General features: G+C 38.3%; 1 protein-coding gene across 2 annotated transcripts in view; it reads right to left on the bottom strand.

The window, feature by feature from the left end:
* The window catches only part of MYO5B (myosin VB), a 497,816-nt gene that overhangs the window by 70,241 nt on the left and 408,024 nt on the right, over positions 1-19,551 (bottom strand). For both annotated transcript variants that reach the window (XM_031945960.1, XM_031945961.1), the window contains exons 22-23: positions 14,846-15,085; positions 3,551-3,635 (exon numbers count right to left, since the gene is read on the bottom strand). In XM_031945960.1, the coding sequence (XP_031801820.1) occupies positions 3,551-3,635; positions 14,846-15,085 (325 nt within the window). The remainder of the gene's footprint in view (positions 1-3,550; positions 3,636-14,845; positions 15,086-19,551) is intronic.

The raw sequence follows: 19,551 nt of genomic DNA, 5'->3' as shown, positions 1-19,551 counted from the left end.
AATCTGTAAGGTTTACAATCTGAATCAGGCTTGATTCCTCACTATCTTTCACACCCTATATTTAATTTGTTACTAAGGTCTGTCTGTCCAATATGTCCTTTTCTCTGCTTAACACTGCCACCATCAGGCAGTACAGGCCCTCATCACTGTTTGTAGGGGGTGGGAGGAGACACACAAGGCAATTGGGGTTAAATGGCTTGCCCATACTCACATAGCTAGTAAATGTTAAGTGTCTGAGACTGGATTTGAACTCAGGTTCCCCTGACTCTATCCACTGATCAAAATTCTCCTCATTCTGGTCTATCCATTCAGCCACTAAAGTGATTTCCCTAAAATGCAGGTGCAACCATGTCACTCCTCATGTCAGTAAATTCAACTAGCTCCTTATTGTCTCCAAGAACAAATACAAAATATATCATTTGGCCTTCAGACCTTTTTATAATCTAGCCCTTTTGTTTTTACTTTACCTTGTCTTCTTATATCTTATTCCTTGACCCATACTCCTCAACCTGATGACATTAGCGTGTTTGATGTATCATGAATAAATTGCTCCACCTTTCAATACTGTTTTTTTTCCTATGGCTGTTTCTTTTCCCAGGAATGCTCACTTCATCCCCTCTACTCTACTGAGCAAATTGGCTTCTTTTAAATCTCAACTAAAATCCTGTCTTTTGCAGGAAATCTTTCTCAACTTTCTCAATTCTGGTCTTTTGTTGTGACCCCATTTGGGATTTTCTTGGCATGGATACTGGAATGCTTTCCCACACTGGAATGCCTTCCCATTTCCTTCTCCAGCTCATTGTATAGATGAAAAAACAGGGTTAAGTGACTTGCCCAGAGTCAGTTAGAAAGTTTTTGAAGCCACGTTGAACTTATAAAGATAAATCATCCTGACTCCAGCCCTAGCACTCTATCCACCTAGATAAACTCTCAATTATTTCCTGTTCATTATCTATAGCTTCTGTGTAAATATTTGCTTGTTTGTTTTCTATGCCATTAGATTGTGAGCTCTCTGAGGAGGGACTATTTGTCTTTCCTCATACTCTCAGAATGCCTGACACAAAGTAGGTCCTTAATACATGTCTACTGACTAACTCTGTACTTTGAGCAAGTCCTCTTCTCACGAGATTTCAGTTCCTCATCTGTAAAATCAGGTTTCAGATAATGCAGAATGATCTGTGTATGGCCAAACAGATAATTAGTGGTATCAGGTCTAAATCCAGACTAAATCTGGACTTTTTCCACTAGAACATGATGAGGTTTTAATTTTTTTGAGTATGTCATTGGAGCCTCCCTTTTCTTATAAAACTCTTCTCAGAGTATAATGTTTTAAAATATATAATCTCCTTTCTAGGAGGCATAATACTGGCCACATTTTGGGGAAAAGGGGAGGGAGCATCTGGATTTGTGAGTTCATTGGAAAAGGCATGAAACAGGGTTTACCTTTCCTATATCTTGTAGTCTTAGAATTACCTGGCACAGAGTAAGTGCTTAAAAATGTTTACTGAATTGATTCTAAATGCTATACCCTATCTTTCTATATCTCTCTTTCTCTCAGTTTTAACACTATTCTGTGGTGAGAGAAGGAGACTGGATTAATGGAGTGCACTGTTTGGATAATATGAAAATCTAGATTCTTTTTTCTCTAAGGAAAAATGTGAGGTGTCAGTGGTTTCATATTCAATACAGTGAAGTATTTTAAGGTAAGTAGCTTCCTACCTGGTTTTATAAAGTGATGTGAAAAACATATAATCTTACTTGAAGAACAGTGTTAAGACAGGGAAAAAGGGAGATGAAGAAAGCAGAGAGCTCCTGGAGAGTGACTGACATTCTATCTATGGAGCCCAGAGTAGCATGGGATAGCTCTAAAGAAAATCTTTAAAGAGCTAAAAGTGAGATAATTCAGCACATCATGGACCTTTGCATGAGGCAAAGCAGAAGGCAATAAAGGTCTTACTTGCTCATGATTAGTATGGCAGCTGGGTGGTGCAAAAGTAAAGCACAGAACTTGGAATCAATTCAATTCAATAAATATTTTTAAGCACCTAGTATGTGCCAGGCACTGTGCTAGGCACTGGATTAAAATCCTGTCTCAGACACTTATTAGTTATGTAATCCTGGACAAGTACTATCTGCCTCAGTTTCTTATCTATAAAATGGGGATGATAATTATACCTCTCCCCCAAGGTTGTTGCTGGGGATAAAAGGAGATGGTATTTGTAAAGTACTTTGCAAACCTTACAATGTTGTTATTATTAATCAATTAAATCACCTACAGCAGTGATGAGAGAGAAGCCAGTTCAGAGACAATGGAGATATCAGAATAACAGGGGTATCCTCTACAGGGACAGAGTACAGGGCAAAGAATGAATAGTTATAGACAGGAAGACCAATCTCTAAAACAAAGAAACTACAACTAGGTGAGTAGTAATTTAGTCAAAGCCAAAGGAAACAGAACAATCAATAAGTAAGCACTGATTAAGCACCTACTATGTTCTAGGCAACTCTCTAAAGATACAAGTTGCATCCTGTTCCATGTGTTTTCCTTACAGGAAGTTCCTAAAACAATAAAATCATAAATCCAGACAATGCTGCTGCTGCTGCTGCTGCTGTGCCTCGCATTGTACCTCCTAGAGAGGAGATTATAGTCTGGAGGAAGCAAGGTGGGCATTAAAGCATCTGGATCCTCATCAATTTAAACTTCAAAACATCTAGAAGTGCTGGAATTCCTTGACAACTTTGCTGATTGAGTTTTTAAAGTGACTCCAGACATTCACTGAGCACTTCCCCTGACCTCAATCCCACAGAACCCATCAGGAAATTTTGACTTCATAAAAACAAAAAAATAATGCATCCCTGGCTTTTTTCAACAGCTAGGTGATTCAGGTCAGATCTGCACCCAGAGAGAGGAATGGGGAATGAGTGTGGATCACAACATATATTTTCACTTTTTTTGTTATTTACTTGTATTTTCTTTTCTTTCCCACTTTTTTTTCCTTTTCAATCTGATTTTTCTTTGTGTAGCATGATAATTGTGGAAATATGTATAGAGAACTGCATATGTTTAACAAATATTAGATTACTTGCTATCTGGGGGAAGGGGAATGGGAAGGGGAAGAGAAAGAAAAATTTGGAACATAAGGTTTTGCAAGGATTAATGTTGAAAATTATGTATGCAAATGTTTTGAAAATAAAAAGCTTTAATAAAAAAAGAAACACATCCCTAAACAAATTTAAACATTTTAAACATTCACAAACCTGACAGCAAGGGACCTTTCTTTAAAAGGAGTTATATTTCTCCCAAGCCTCTCCAATTAATATCTTAAATAAAAATGTCCAGGATGAAGAAGTGATTATTCATTTCTCTCTTGATTTCTCCCAGAATCAGATTTTTCTGCAGTGTCATCACACACAGCAACATAACAAACCACAATGAACCTTTTTTTTTTGGGGGGGGGGGGAAGAGAGTAGGGAAATGAACATGGATAGAAAATAAAGACGTGTGCTCTGACACAGTGAAAACATACAGATGATCCATTCAGCTCCTTACCTTTAGATTGGCACAAGATCTGGTTGTTAAGCATTTCTTTTTCATCTTTCAAAAGTGCATTCTCTTGTTCCAAGTCCAATACGCGCTAAAAAAGAATACATATGCCCAACAGGGGAACACGTTATCTCTTATGATGCCAGGCAGCTCAAGGTCAAGTTTTTCTTTATGGGGATTACGTTTCATCTGGTTAACTTTGAAATTTTTCCTTTCTTCTTTCTAAAACAACCTCCTTCACTCTTGATTCCCAACATCTTTATATTAGTAAATAAACAAACAAACCCCACAAAACTACAAAACCCAAAGAATTTCATAAACCAGACCTGGGAAAGTGAAATGCATTTCATGATTTTCTATTGTTAAAAAATGTCATTTAAAATACCATTATAAAAGGTGGGTCCAGCTAATTCCGCTGATTTCAGAATATATGAAAAGGTAGAGTATCTCTTAGAACTGTAATCGACCCCTTCCTTCTGTCTCCTGCTCTGGGAAATGCTTTACTAGAGGCAAAGAATCTCAATGAGTGTATTTCTCACCCCAAGAAAAATTTCTTTTTGCCCAAGAAATTTTTACATGACCCTGAGCATATGGGTATATAAAATAAGTATATAAACCAAAGACTGAGTGATAATACATCATAATTTCATGGTACCCTCATTCAGTTATGAGACCCCATATGGGGTCACAACCCACAGTTTAAGAAGCTGGGCTTTAGAGGACAAAACTGGACAGATTCTTTTTATATTTTGTTTTGCAAATTAATTGGGATTAAATGATATGTCTAAGGTCGCCCAGCTAGTAAATATTAAGTGCTTACAGTCACATTTCAACTCAAGTCCTTTTGACTCCAGAGACAATGTGATCTATCTACTGTTCCATCTAGCTGCTTCCTAGACAGATTCTTTTTAAAAATCAAGGATAAGGTTGTATTTTAGGGATAAAGGGCTATATGTTTATATGCTTATAGACATCTGAGAGGTGAATTTTTAACCAAGATGATTCATATGCAGAAGCTCAGGTAATTCATTCACTACTCTACCTAGCATCCCCAGAAGGGGGCTTGGATATTTGAGCAGGCACTTCAGACCCAGGTTAGATTTTCAGAGTTCCTGTTAGAACTTATACTGTAAACCTGGCAAATCTAGAATGTGTTGAAACCTGAGTAGAGGCAGAAATTCTGAGACATAATTCCTTGAAGCCTCTTAGTCCTCAGAGATAGGAGATCAAATAGGATTTTTGCAGGTCAAAGGAGACACCTTCCATTCTCTCTCCTCCCAATCCCAGCTATGCTCTATGGAACTGGAATTCAACTGTCTTTAAGGATGCTAGATTTGGAGGTATAAGGGGACTTTGTGGGTGTCTCCTCATTTCACAGGGAGGGAAACTGAGCTAAAGGTTGGTTAGGTCACACAGTTGACCTTTTAATCCAGGTCTTCTGATTCCAAATGCAGCAATTTTTCTACTTCCCCTCTTGCCTTTTTCATTTTGAAGACCTCAGATTAAGATCAAAAGGGATTAGAGATAGAAGGTCCAATCATTCCATTTTATAGATCAAGAAAGTGAGGCCCAGAGCAATGATCTGAGTTGCTCAAGATCAAATAGATAGTAAATAGCTGAGGCAGAATTCAAATTTGGGTGGGTCTTCTGTGTCCCAGTGCAGTGTTCTTTCTATTTTATCACAAGAGTATCTAGTCATAAACCTATAAAAAGAACTTGGAGAATAATAGTCCTCCTATTTCCAATGACATAGGGGAATGAATATTATTATGTCTTCCCAAGAAGGCATAATATGCATCCTATTGGGGTCTCTTGTTGTGGCAAAACATATACTCACATGGAGTTCTTCTGACCAGGCAGAAGGCAAGATGTTTTATTAAACAAATGTGTCTGATATTTATAACCTGACAATGGAGGAGGACATAGATGGAGGGGATCCATATACCAAAGGCAGATGTTCAATGTAATAGGTAATGAGGTACAAAGTTGTAAGTGCCCATAACAATGGGAAATTAGAACTGTTTCTTATTTAATGATCTTTCAGATGCTTTCTCAGCAGAGCTTTCTCTGTGTAGAATGTATATGTACTTTTAGGCTGGCCCTGCAAGGGCAACAAGAGAAAAAGACAGATAGTAATGAGGGCTTTAGTGAAAAACCAAAAAATATATTTGATTGATGGGATCAATGAGAAGCTCTAAAGTTGGATAATGGGACCCTTTTAAACATTATCAATAATACTTATGCCCATTATCACCTTTTAAAATTTTGCTCAAAACCTATCTCCTACAGGAACCCTCTCTAACTAACTTCATTTCTCTGCTTCCCCTCAGCATTCAGAGAAACTTCATTTATACTGGACCAAAAGGTTCTTGTGATGTTTTTTGACTTGTTTGTTCTATCCCTATGTGCCTATGTTTCTATGTTCAGCCTTATCCTCTCATTCTCAACTAGACTAGAAGCTTCACAGAGGGAGAACTTCACCCCTCCCCCCCTACTTTGGGAATTCTCCCCCTCCTCCTTTCTGCTTCCTGACTTCCTTCAAGTTCTAGCTAAAAAGCCAAATTCTACAAAAAGACTTTCCTAATCCCCTTTATTTCTAATGCATTCCCTCTTTTGATTATTTCAAATTCAGCCTGTATCCAGCTAATTTGTACATCATTGTTTGCATGTTATCTTCCCCATTACACAATGAGCTCCTTGAGGATAGGGGTTGCCTTTTGCTTTGCCTTGCATTCTTAGCATTTAGCACAGTGTATAGCACAGAGAAGGCATTTAATAAATGTTTGATAGTGCTCTGAACACATCAGTGACTTAGAGGCGTTAGGTGGTACAGTGTGGCTAGAGCACCAAGACTGGAGTTAAGGAGAGTTGAGTTCAGATTTAATTTTGGACCTAGCTTTGTGACCCATGACAAATAATTTGACCCCTCTTTGTCTCAGTTTCTTCAAATGTAAAGAGGCAATAATAATAGCATATACTTCACAGGGATGGGGATGAGGATCAAATAAAATATCTGTAAATATTTAATATGGGACCTGATACATTAAAGTACTTTTAAAAAATACTTGTTTCCTTGTTTTATACTCTCTTCAGAGAAAGCTGAGACTTGATTCCAGGTCCTCTGATGCCAGAACCAAGGCTCATTCTCATCCAACTACATTGCTCCTTGAAAAAGAAATCCAACTAGGATGGTTCCAAAATTTTTGTATTTCTAATGACTTGTTGCAGTAGCACACCAGACCCTAATGGTCAGATGCCTAATAGCACAAGTCAGGATAATATGGCCTTTATAGAAAAAATTCTAAGTATCTTACACTGGAATTCCTGATTTGATTTCCATCATTTAACTTCCAAATTCCTTTCCACATTTCACTTTCACCATATCTTTATCTTTATCACCATCATATATCTTTATCTGCAAACCATTCTAGCTATTCCCTAAACATGACCTGTGATTTCCCACCTCTGTGCTTTTGTTCAGGTCACCCCTCTGTTTGAATGTCCTTCTTCTTATGTTTTTCTAATTCCCTTTAAGGGCAGTTCACATGCCACTTCCTTAAAGCTTTTGTACTTTTCTTTTCATGCTTTCATAATCTATCTTGTATTAGAGAGGGCAGTGTGGTGTAGTAGAAAGGACATTGGGTTTGATGGCTTTTTTTTTTTTTTTTTTTTTTTTTTTTGGCCAGGCAATTGGGGTTAATTGATTTGCCTAGGAAATGTTAAGCATCTGAGACTGTATTTGAACTCAGATCTTCCTCATATCAGGGCTAGTGTTCTATTTACTGCATCATCTAGCTGCCCCAGAACATTGGGTTTGGAGAGAGAAGACCAGAATTTGAATCTTGGTTCTGCTATTTACTAGCCACATAACATGAACCAAGTTTGCCCAAGTTTCTTCATCTACAAAATGAAGTAGTTGGATTAAATGCCTTCTAAGGCTTCTTCCAGCTTTATATCTATGATGTTATGATCAGAAGAGATGTTTATATGTATGTGTGAATAATATGGAGTTATTTGTGGAATAGCTGGACTTGGAATTTCTTATCTGCTCAGTAAAAGGACAGGAGTGGATACAACACTGGACTTAAATCAGGATTCAATGAATAAGAATACCATATCCATTTCTAACTAGTTGTATGATACTAGGTAAATCATTTAACTCCTCAAATAGTTTCCTTATCTGCAAAATAATAATAATAATAGCACCTGCCTTCACTGGGCTAATGTAAGGATCAAATGAGATGAAATGTGCAGGTATTTTTTAAATCTCAAGGCACTTTATGGATAGTAACTGTTACTAGTCTTTCTCCAGCTTCTTAAACTGTGATTTGCCACCCCCTGTGAGTTCTCATAACTGAATGTGGGGACTGTGAAATCATGATTTATTATTGATATATGCTTGATTTATATATCTATTTTACATATCTCTCTATGTGGGATTGTGTAAAAATTTCTTAAATAAAAAGGGGTCATGGAAAAAAAGGAGGTAAAAGTAAACTTTTTTCACTTGTGACCCCTTTTGCCCAGTTTAAGAACTTTTACTCTAGGCAAAAACTCTTTATCCCCTTATCCTTTTTAGTGCCTTTTAACATCTGGGAGAAGCTCAGAAACTTGGTTTGCTGGAGATAAAGGTTCTTACTTAATTCTTTTAGAATGACCCTGTGAATAATTACTGGTCCATTCAGGAGAAGGAACTATTTCAGGTAAGCACATGAGTTAATAATGCTGATTTTAATACTGTAAATTGGTATGTGCAGGTGAGTTGTTAAAAATAGCCATAAATTGTACTCCAAAACCCTCTGGATATGGATTTTTCAGGATTATTCTGGAGTCAGTGAATCAAGCTCACAGGATGTAGTCAATTAAGTCTAATTAGTCAAAAAAAATTCTTTAAGCATATATTGTATGCAAGAAGCAGCAGCATGGCCTGGTGGACAGAGCCCTGACTTCAAAACCAAGAATTAGGTTTCAATCCTGCCTCTGACACATACTGGCTGTGTGATTCTGATTAGCAGATAAATCTCTCAGAACTCTGTAATTCAGTCTTTTTTCTATTGAGTCCAACTCATCATGACCCTCTTTGGATATTCTTGGCAGAGATACTAGAATAGTTTGCCATTTCTTTCTCCTGCTCATTTTAGAGATGAGGAAACTGAGGCAAACAGGGTAAAGTAACTTGTGCAGGATCATCCAGCTAGTAAAGCATCTGAGACCAGGTTTGAACTCACGAAGATGAGTCTTTCTGACTCCAGGTCTGGTGTTCTATTTCAATACTCTAGGAAATTCTTTAAGATTACACACTCTTAAACTCTTTAAGTTCTTTAAAACTCTTTAAGAGCAGCAATGAAAGTGGCAACTTGCTTTGGAAGTTTCCACAATTGGGAGTTCCCTATGCAAATGAAATCACTAGTCCAGTCTCTATTCCTATCCTATGTGCAAAACAAATGTAATAGGTGAAGAGGATGCAAAGATAAAAATGAAGTAGTTCTTTTTCTAGGGGAGCTTCCAAAACATACAGATCTCATTAAAGATAAGTACAAGGCATTTAGAAGAGACTGATACATTAGAACTAAGGAAATCAGGGACAGTTTTTTGGAGCAGGTAGTGCTTGAACTGCATCTTGAAGAAGGGAAGGATTTAGGCAAAGATGAGGGACTGTATTTTAGGTAATACTCTGACAGAGTGTTAAGTTTAGAGACCATCCATTAGTCTAGGCAGTAAAGCCCAGGGGATAGTACAGGGATTTGAAGTCAGGAATATGAGTTCAAATCCTTTCACAGAAACATTACATCTTACAGAAATGTAATAACTGTGTGACCTTGGGAATGCCATGTAATCTTTGTCTCAGTTTCCTCATCTATAAAATGGAAATAAAATGGAAATAATACTAGTACCTCCCTGCCCTGGATTGTTGCGATAAACAAATGACAGCATATATAAAGCACTTAGCAAACCTGAAAAGTGCTATTTAAATGCTAGCTTTTATTACTAGACATTATTTTGCTAAACTGTCAAATTCACAGAGGGGAACAGTATGAAAAAAAGGCTTGAAGAGAAATGGAAGCTCCAATATTGAAGGGCTTAATGGAAGATTTGTATTTTATACCATATGCATTCATATGCATTGGAAATTTTTGAGCAAGAGAGAGACATGAGCAGATTTGTGCAGATTCAATTCCTGCAACTGTCCAATGAGAATAAAAGCATCTACCTCTGAGGGTTGTGTTAAGGAGCAAAAGTGATAATATTTGTAAAGCACTTTATTTTGGCCATCATGTGGGAAAGGGATTGAAGAAGGGAAAGATTGCAAGAAGAGCAATCAGGACATTACAACAGACCAACAGAGAGATGAGAATTCAGTGCATATGTGATCACAGAAAATGAAATAGAAGTGAATGAGATAGAACAACAGGACTTAGAATCTGGCTCAATATGGGGAATGATAGAGAGACAAGAATCATGCTAACCTGGAGAATACCAGTAGGAGAACAGTGATACCAGTGCAGAAATAAGAAAGTGCAGAGGAGGGCTGGGCTGATGAAGGAAGAGAATGAGTTTTGTCTTTGAGACATCTAGCAAGAGGTATCCAGGAAGTGGTTGACAATGTGGGACTAATGTTCAAGAGTGAGATTAGGGCTGGATACACAGATTAGGGGGCTATCTCTGAAGAGCTGACACTTGGGAGCTACAAAAAGAGAATATAGAGAAAAAAAAGGACCCAGTCTAGGGAAAATCCCAAGCTAAGGGGCAGAAAAATATGACCCAAGGGACTGAGATAACATGGCTAGGTAGGTGGGAGGAGGATAAGAAAGCAATGTGGCTTAAATAAAGCAAGGAAGGAAAGAGATTCCAGAAAGGGGAAGCTTGGCCAACAAGATAGAATGTTAATTTTATTTTGTATTTGTTAAATCCAGAATTGGAAAAAAAAATCTAAATGAAAGCAAAAACTTGGAAAGGATTCAAGGAGGATAAGGACAAGGGAAGGGAATCTATATTAGCATTCAAAAGATCATTCTATACTTGGGAGAGAATGTTTGCAAATTGCAAAGGATTGAGAAATAAGGGGTAATGAGGAAGTAGAGGCAGTGAAGGTAAAAAAAAAAATCTAAGGTTTTGGCAGTAGAAGAGATTAAATGAAAAGCAATAATTCGAGGTGATGTCGGGAACAATGGTTGGGACTAGAATAATGTGGATTTAGGACAAAAAAGGTATGATCTTTCTTCCATGGCATTTAGCAATATGAAGCATGAACAAAGGAGGAGGTGGGAGTAAGGAATGGAAACATATTAATGATGATAGAACAATGGGGGCAAGGGAGTCAAAGGTAAAAAAACATACAAATTAACTGCTTTTCTATAAAGTCAAGAGAAGAAAGTAAGGTTAGTACATCTATGATAGTCTTGGTGAAGAAAGTGGTTAAAAGGATTGCAAAAGTCATGTTGAAGATGAAGAATTGGCTTAGGATCAATGAGGCAGAAGAAGAGATGAAAAGAGAAGGCTCATGATAACAGGGAAGACAAGGTACAATCATCTACATGGATGACTGATAAAGGGAAACTATATAGAGTATAAGAGCTGATGAGGGTATTTGAGGGGACATCAATATGCATATTAAAATTCTTCACTATCATAGTCTATAGTGGAAAGAAAGGCTGAGTTCCATGTGAAAGAAGAGATAATTATTTGAAGGTAAGCAAGGATTCAAGAAGGTATAATAGGAAGGGTGTAACAGACCCATCTTTGCACTGCATTAAATGACAGGTGAGTTTGAGCTTTAACGCTTTCTTATTTGGTGGCTGCTTTTAGGCCTATAATGTTTTGTTTGTTTTATTATCCTCTAAGTAAGTTTGTTTATGTGTCAAAAGAATTGTCTCCCTTTTGAGTAGCATTTAAATTTAAGTTACGTTTGTACTAACTATGAAATATTAATCAAAATATCTCATATACCTGGAGATTCCTTCTAGTTACCTATTTACTTCTGCCAGGAAAATCTAATATAAGAATTCTTAACTTAGGGTTCACAGACATGAGAAGAGGTCCATGAACTCATTAAAAAAATTTTTTTGCAACTATATTTCGATATAATTGTTTTTTCTAATGCTATGTATTTAATTTTATGAATTTAAAAAGGTCACTCTGAGAAAAGGAATTATAAGATTACCAAAAAAGGGCCCATAACAGAAAAAATATTATGAATCCCTACTCTAAGGTAAACAGGGTTATAAAACTGAAAATATTTAGACAATTAATAATTTTTGGCTATCCTTTAACAGTCAAATAACATTATCTATGAAGACCACTAATATATTCCCTCTGTTCTGTCCCACTCTTCCCCCTAACAACAAAATTTGAATGAGTCAGATATTTGCCTTTGCTTATGTTGTAGGAAATTGGCAGCAAGCAGCATCTATTCACTCCACATGTAGAATGATGATTCCCTCTGGGAATAGACCACATTACTCCTGTCTCCTATACTCCAGCCAGTAGTCATTCAATGCACACTGTTCTTTCAGGGCAGGGCCTAAAACAGGAGGTGGTCTCATTCCTGAGAAAGCAGCTTCATTCTGTCTCATTCTCTCTCCAGTGAGGAGACTCAATCACAAAACAAACCTTTCGTCCTCCTCCACAAGCCAAACCAGGAAACCAAAGGGAGACTTGGGACTGAAGTGTGGAGAAGTTTTCTTAGGACCTATTCTACCAAGCTCCCTAGCCAGACAGTGGGGCTGATCTAGTTAATGAGCTATCTCCTTTTCCCTGGGGTAGCTCTGTGAGGGGACAAACTAAATCTCCCTTTCATTCAACACAAAACAGTAACAGGGTACAAAACATCAAGCAAGCACATGACATTTCTTTACAGATCAAAAAGGAAAGAGCCAAGGGGTCTGTTTTAGGAAGACAGTACAAAGCAATGGGAAAATTTAATAGAAAAGGAACAGATATTCAGAAAATACTCTCTCTTGTCCACTGACAGGAATCTCAGAGCTGGGTAGAGACCCAAGGGGACATGATATCCAATCACTAACATTCCCCCCATTTCCCCTTTCCAGGACTGGAAAGCATATCTAGCCAGCCCTCTTTTAAACAGACATGGCAGGTAGTTATCTTCCTGCCTTTTTAAAGAGCTCCTGGGATAGAGGTCTTCTGCCTCCCCCTCCCTTCAATAGCTTTTCCCAAGACTTTACATTTGATCTTTCAGCAAATTATTCTTTATGTTTAACTCAAGTCCTCTGGACACATAGAGTTGAAGTTTTTGGATCACCCTAAGATAAATGGGTGATTCTTTATCAGTTTTGAAACTGGGAAGAACCTGCAAAATCAACTAATCTGACTTCTCATTTTCCAGAGTAAGAAACCAAGGCCCCAAGGGGGAAAGTGCATATGTGAAAATGTAATAACAGGAGGAAGATTCAAATCCAGCTCTGACATTCAAATCAACGAGTGCTCCTCTTCCTATTCATGTTTGCATATTTATGAAGGAATATATATTTTGTTCTGGGCATGAGGACACAATGGTAATCAAACAAGCCTGTATTTGAACAAGGGTCTTATGAAGGCATATTGTTTTATCCCAGAGTGGTTTTGAGAGAGGGAATGTTATGCCCCTGGTAGGCAGGGAGGGTATAAGTTTGGGCAGCAAGGAGGCCTTGTAGTGGCCTTCAAATCATACTGGGTTGACAGGTATCTGAAAATAATAACAATAGTTAGCATTTATAGGGTGCTTTAAAGTTTGCAAAGAGCTTTTATGAGTATTATCTCATTTAATCCTCAAAATAACCCTGGAAGGTATATAACATTATTACCCCATTTTATAGATGAAGAAATTGAAGCTGAGAGAGGGTAATTATTTCTTCAGTTACATAGCTATTAAGTTCCTGAGGCCAGATTTGAATTCAGAGTTTCTTGATTTCAGGTCTAAAGTCCTACTATACAGCTGGCTCCTTTGGGAAGTCACTGTTCACTAGGAAGCACCAAGGATGCTGATGCTGCATCAAGGACACCATGGAATCTTGTTGGAGATCAGCCTAGAATTGGAAGTGTGAAGCTATTTCTAAGCTGGATTTAAAGCCTGGAAAAGAGAAGGAATGGAAAAGAAAGCAATGAGGGCAATGGAAATGAAAGCAAGCAATGGAAGAGGAGACCTTTCAACCAAAGAAATTGACATCTCTTGCAATGCTGATGTTTATGGCTTTAATACAGAAAATCAGGTGGTCATAGAGCAATGTTGCTTCATAGTCGGAAGGGACCATATGGATTATCTAGTTTAGTCTAATATTCTCATTTTCCAGAGAAGGAAACTGAGATTCCATAGGCTTAAATAATGGCAAAAGTCACACAGAGCTGGAGACTTGATTTTCCTAGGTCTTACAATATAACTTATGCCTTATATATGCTAAAAGTCTTGTTTTATCCAATTATGAACATTTCTGAGTCCTGGAAAATGCAGGTGCTACAACACGGTGAGGTTTTAGGGGAGGTAATTAGTACAGGTCATCTCACAGATGACAGAAGGCAGAAACTGTGGCTGCAGTTCTTGGAAACTCTGTCCAGTGGGAGTGAGAATTGGCAGGACATTAATGGTGACTGGACAAAGGAAATCTGAGGGGGGGATACTATGGAATAGAACTGTCTAGCTATAAAGTCAAAACTGTCTAGAGAATAAAGAAAGGCCAGAGAAGTGAACTTGGAGAACAGAAAGAGAAGAGGTATTTGACAAGATCATGGTAAAAATGAAGAAGTGCACTAGGATGAATGAAGTAGAGGGAAGGTCTACCCTACCAGGAAGGTCCTGGGTGTGGAAGATAAATATCTCTGCACTCAGATCTTTTGGGAACTAAGATGAACACAAAATCAAAAGAAGTTCTGCTTCTAAGATACAGACCCTGTTACCCTAAAAGCTGAAAATAGCTTCAAAAGTTATTTAGGGATGACCTAAGAGATAGCAAAGTCATGCTTGGATAATCAAGGGCAACCCAGGCTATTGGAGGAATGTACCTAAGCTTTGACGTTCATATCAAGGAATCTCTCTGACAAAAATAGAACTAGAACCTACTTTCAAGTTCATTTGAACAAAAAAATGCCTATTATAAACAGAGCATGATAAATGTGATTATTCTGATATGGGTCTCCATGCAGACTAATCTGAACATCTTGGCCATCCCAAACCGTCACTTAGCAAGTAACCCGGGTAATTCCCATAACCATTATAAACAGAGGGAGAAGTTGGAAGAGAAGTGACCTCATGGGGCCATGATTTCTCCATTCTCCCAGCAGTCAGGATTTTTCCAGTGTGTCTTACCCTACCTTTGTCAGCTCATCTTTCTCCTGGCTGTGGATGTCTTCGAGGATTTTCCTCTCTGAGTGGGCTTTCTGTAACTCTGCCCGGAGGCTCTCAATCTCTTCCTGGAGGCTCAGTCGCTGGCTGTCGTCTCCATCTTGGCTCTGCTGGTATCTTATCAGCTCCTTCTTCAGCTTCTCCACCTCCATGTTGTGGGCAGAGGTCACTGTGGAGAGCTGCTCTGTCAAGTTCTTGAATTCTTTGTTCTGCAAAGAACAACAGCTCCCCTTCTCCAGACCCTCCCCCAACAAATGGGGGAAGGACAGAGAAAGAGAGAGACACAGGGGGGTTACTTTGGCCAGGCAAGAGCAGGTAGGTTAAGAGAGGAGAAACATCTCAGACAAAATAACACTTCAAGGTTATGACATGCTTGAGAGGTTTCTCAGTGTTTCACTAATAAAACTGGGAAAAAATACAAAAAAACCAAACAAATCAATATCGGTATCTCTAAAACAGTCTGAAATGTTTATGAGGCATCTCCTGAGCTAGAAGCTGGCTGACAGCTGCTGTTTGGGGATGGCAGCTAGCTGGCTCAAAAGCCAAGCAACATCATGCTGAGGAGATTCCAAGAAAAAAACTTAACACTGAACTTGCTCACTCTATAGCCTTTTGCTGTTCAGTTGTTCAGCTTTTTCCCAAAGGGCCTCCCTCCTACCCTAGGAATCAGCCAGCACAATGGGCTGCAACCCAATAGCTGACTCCCAGACAAAGGACCCCTTCAGGCCCAATCCCCCATTCCTCCCTCCCCTATCCTCATACCACTACCCCAATAGAGCTTTTCTGACAGACCTTGGTACTCATTCCCACTACCTGTTCATAATTACTCATCCTCTGAGGCCCTCTCTGGCTTTATTACCCTATCCTTTCACCAAAAAGGGTCTAAGATGTCACAGACCTGCCAGTCAGACTGTCAATTAGATCATCAACTGAATCTTTTCAGCACCTGCTGTGTTCTTAGCATGTTGCTAAATATTGAGCTGACAAGGATGCCATAGAAGTAACATAAGGTGCAAGTCCTGTCCTCAGGTAGCTTAGAGTCTAGTTGTGGAACGACATGCAAAAGTTAGAGAAAACATAAGATTGTACTGAACTGCCTGTAAGTTGTGAAAGACAAATTGTAAAGTGCTGGTCAAGGTTAGCTGAAGTAGCTAGCCCAATGGAGGAGATAGGTAATGAAAAAGGGAGCAGAAAGGATCCTTCACTTAACAAGCTATCCACTATCTACTGAAAATATTCACTTCTACAAACTCCCAAAATAAATGAAAGAATGTGCTATTTTTCTGAGATGCATTCTGGGAAGCTTGTGCTTAGCTTTTCAATATAATCCACACAGGAAAGGAAATAAACACAATTAATACACTTGTGTTATAAATGTTAACACACAAAACTGGAGCACAGACTACCTGAGAGCAGATTCTGAGGAGACCCCAAACAAGAAAAGCCAATCAGACAAACAGCTCTGTTCTATAGTAAAAGAGGTAAAAAGCAGAGTAAGATTTGGGCACCAGCAATTAGTGATAATATAACACCACACGTCCAAGAGCCCAGTTCTCTGATAAACTGATGACAAATTAAGCTTTAAATTCTATGTTTTTCATAAGCTTTAAACTCTATATTTTTTCCAGTAACTAGCCAAAATATGGAAATCTTACCACAATGATAATCTCTAGGTAACTACCCAACATTTCCACATGTCCTGTATAGTCTGAATATTAGCCTTGCTTTCAGGAATGGATCACAAATAATATATATTTTTTAAAAATCCCATTACATTGTATCTACTTTATAAATTAATCTCTTGTGACTCGTTCCCAGTTTTAACCATTTCTGCAGGAGTTTTTTGGGAGAGAAACACAAGGTTATTGCAATGTCCACTATGACTTTTTCTTTTTTCAACCTATTGTTGTTCATCTTTGGTTCTTGAAGAGAACCAATAATATTATGAAGGAGAATTGGATTTAAGTATGATAGATCTGCAGTCATTGGCCTCATACTTTCCTCCAGAATAACTGGAATCCAGTGGAGCCCAAGATGCAGCAGATGACCTTGTCCTTTCTAAATTAGGATCTTTCCCAGGTCTGTTTCAAGTTGGAGAGAAAACTCAGCTCAATCTGGCTTCTCAGACAAGAATGTCTGAATTGCAATATCACCTATACTTCCTCTCAAGTCTAATAGTATTGGAAGGATGTAATATGTGGGAACATGTACTGCGTGATTCCTGCAGTGAATTCGTGGCTATAACAGGTAATGAATAATTATGGTAAGATGAGAAAAGTGGGTTATCAGAGTGGGCACAAAGGAAAGGGAGAGAAAGGGCTGGAAAAACTGTTAAATTTTTCAGTGGGAACATTTACACCTTAGAAATCAATAAAGTTTACAACTCAGGGCTTGATGTGTCCTATGTGCACAGTTATTAAATGCTTGCCAACATACTTTGGATATAGGTTTGTTGTGTGGAGGCACAGAATAGCATAGGCAGGGCATACATCAGTTATCCTATCCTGGGCATTTCCACAAGTCCCATTTCCTGGGAAACTACTTCCCACAGAATATTAATGTTATGACATCAGTCAAGGTTAATACTCAATACCCTTCTCTCTGTACATAATGTAAGTACTTCAATCTTACATCTTCATATTCCATCTCTTCAAACTAGACCAGATACAATTACCCAAAGTATCATCTCTCCTCTCTAGCCTCCTAAAGCACTTAAGAATTTACACTCCATATTCTGTACAGGAAATTCAGTATAGTAGAAAAGGTATGGACATGGAACTAAGATACTGGTTTCACTGAGTGATTCACTGGCTCCTTCAGGTTACCTGAGTCTCAGTTTCCTAATCTATAAAATGGGGATAATACTTTTACTACCTACTTCCCAAGGCTAGTGGGAGACAAAGGTTTTGTAAATCTTGAAGTGCTATCTTAATCCCCCTTAAAACCTTTAAGGGAAAAAAAAAAAACCCTTTAAGGGTTCCTCAGTGTCTCTAGGACAACATGCAAAACTTCTTAGCCTGACATTTAAGAGCTTTTCTTAAGGCTGTCATCCTCCTCTGCAATCAGTCCATAAGTATTTATGATACATTCACTGTGACCCAGACCCTGTACTTTGTGCTGGGAGGATACAGACCAGAGCAAGAGTCCTGACCCTCAAGAACCTTAAATTCTTACATTCTTCCTGCTGCACAGTAGCTCCTTTTGCTTCTGGGCTCCTATGAAACACATACTAACCTCCCTACTGGGCTGTTTTTCTCTTGGCCCTAAGTCCTCGCAAATGATTGAGAAATAATAAAGGCATGAGCAGAAAACCTGTTTTTTTTTTTTTTTTTTTTCTATCAATCTAACAGTGGTTTGATTTGGGGATTAGTCTCATACACTTTCTTCTGTTATTAGAGGCAGTCTTGTTTTTTAATGAGACTAATCAGAAGGTCCCTGATGAGCTAATGCCATGCCCCAAAAAACGCATGAGAAGCACTCAGAGGTCAAAAGGATTGGAAACACATTGTATGCTTCTGTGAATACTGTGACACGGGGTTTACTCCCTGACAAATGTCCAGGGGGACTGAGACAAGAGGCAACTGGGTACCTGCTTCCTAAATATTATCAAATAAGACAAAATTCGTAATTTTTTAACAGTGCTTGACACACATAAATACTTGGTGATGCTTGTTTTCTTCCCCATCCCCTTCATGATCAATATCATCATCATCATCCAAAGCTAAATCACCGAGAACACCCTCTGTACTTATGGCTTCAATGTGACAAAGAAAATGCAATAGTGTATTTGAAGACAGAGTAGGACTTTCAGAATCAGAAGGGAGGGACAGCAGCGATCACCTATTCGAATCCTATGTGAAAAGGAATCCTCTCTACAGAATATTAGGATAGCTATTGCTACTACTCCCACTACCTATTATATCCTCCTTACTACTACTATTTATATAACCCCTGTATCAGACAATATATTAAGCACTTATTATCTCATTTGATCCTCACAACAACCCCTGAGGTAGATCGTTATTATTTTTATTTTATAGATGAGAAAACTGAGGCAAACAGAGGTCTTCCTGATTTTAGACCCAGCATTCTCTCCACTGCACTATCTAACAGCCAAGTACATCTGATGGTTGTTTGAGAGCCATCTCTGTGGCTCTCATTTCAGATAAGTTTCACGATCTGCATTTCTGATGTTTCCTGGGCTGGAAGCAATTGGTCAGAAACTGATATACTTACTTGGCAAGTCTTTGCCTGAGAGTTTCTGAGGAAGGAGAATTCACTGATAATATCTGACATGTTTATTATAGACCTTTAAGATTTGCAAAAGGACTTTTCATAAATGATTTCAAGCAGCTTTCAGATTGTCCTTCACTGTTAGAAAATTTTTCTTTACATCGAGCTAAATTTGTCTCTTTGTGAATTCCACTTATTGCTCCTAGTTCCATCCTCTGAACAAATTTAATCACCGTCCCACATGAGAAACCATTTTCCCACTACTTTTACACAGCTCTGACATGCTGTAAGGGCTTTCTTCACCAAGCTAAACATCTCCAATTCCTTCAGTTGATCCTCATATGAAAGATAAATAAAGGCTTATTAAGGAAGTCCCCCAAACAATGGGGTAATCTTGGAGATGAAGGACATACCCATTTTAATCATGTAAATAAACTCCCAG

The sequence above is a fragment of the Sarcophilus harrisii genome, chromosome 1, assembly GCF_902635505.1.
Source record: "Sarcophilus harrisii chromosome 1, mSarHar1.11, whole genome shotgun sequence".
Classification (NCBI taxonomy): Eukaryota; Metazoa; Chordata; class Mammalia; order Dasyuromorphia; family Dasyuridae; genus Sarcophilus; species Sarcophilus harrisii.
This window is presented reverse-complemented; position numbering and strand designations above follow the sequence as displayed.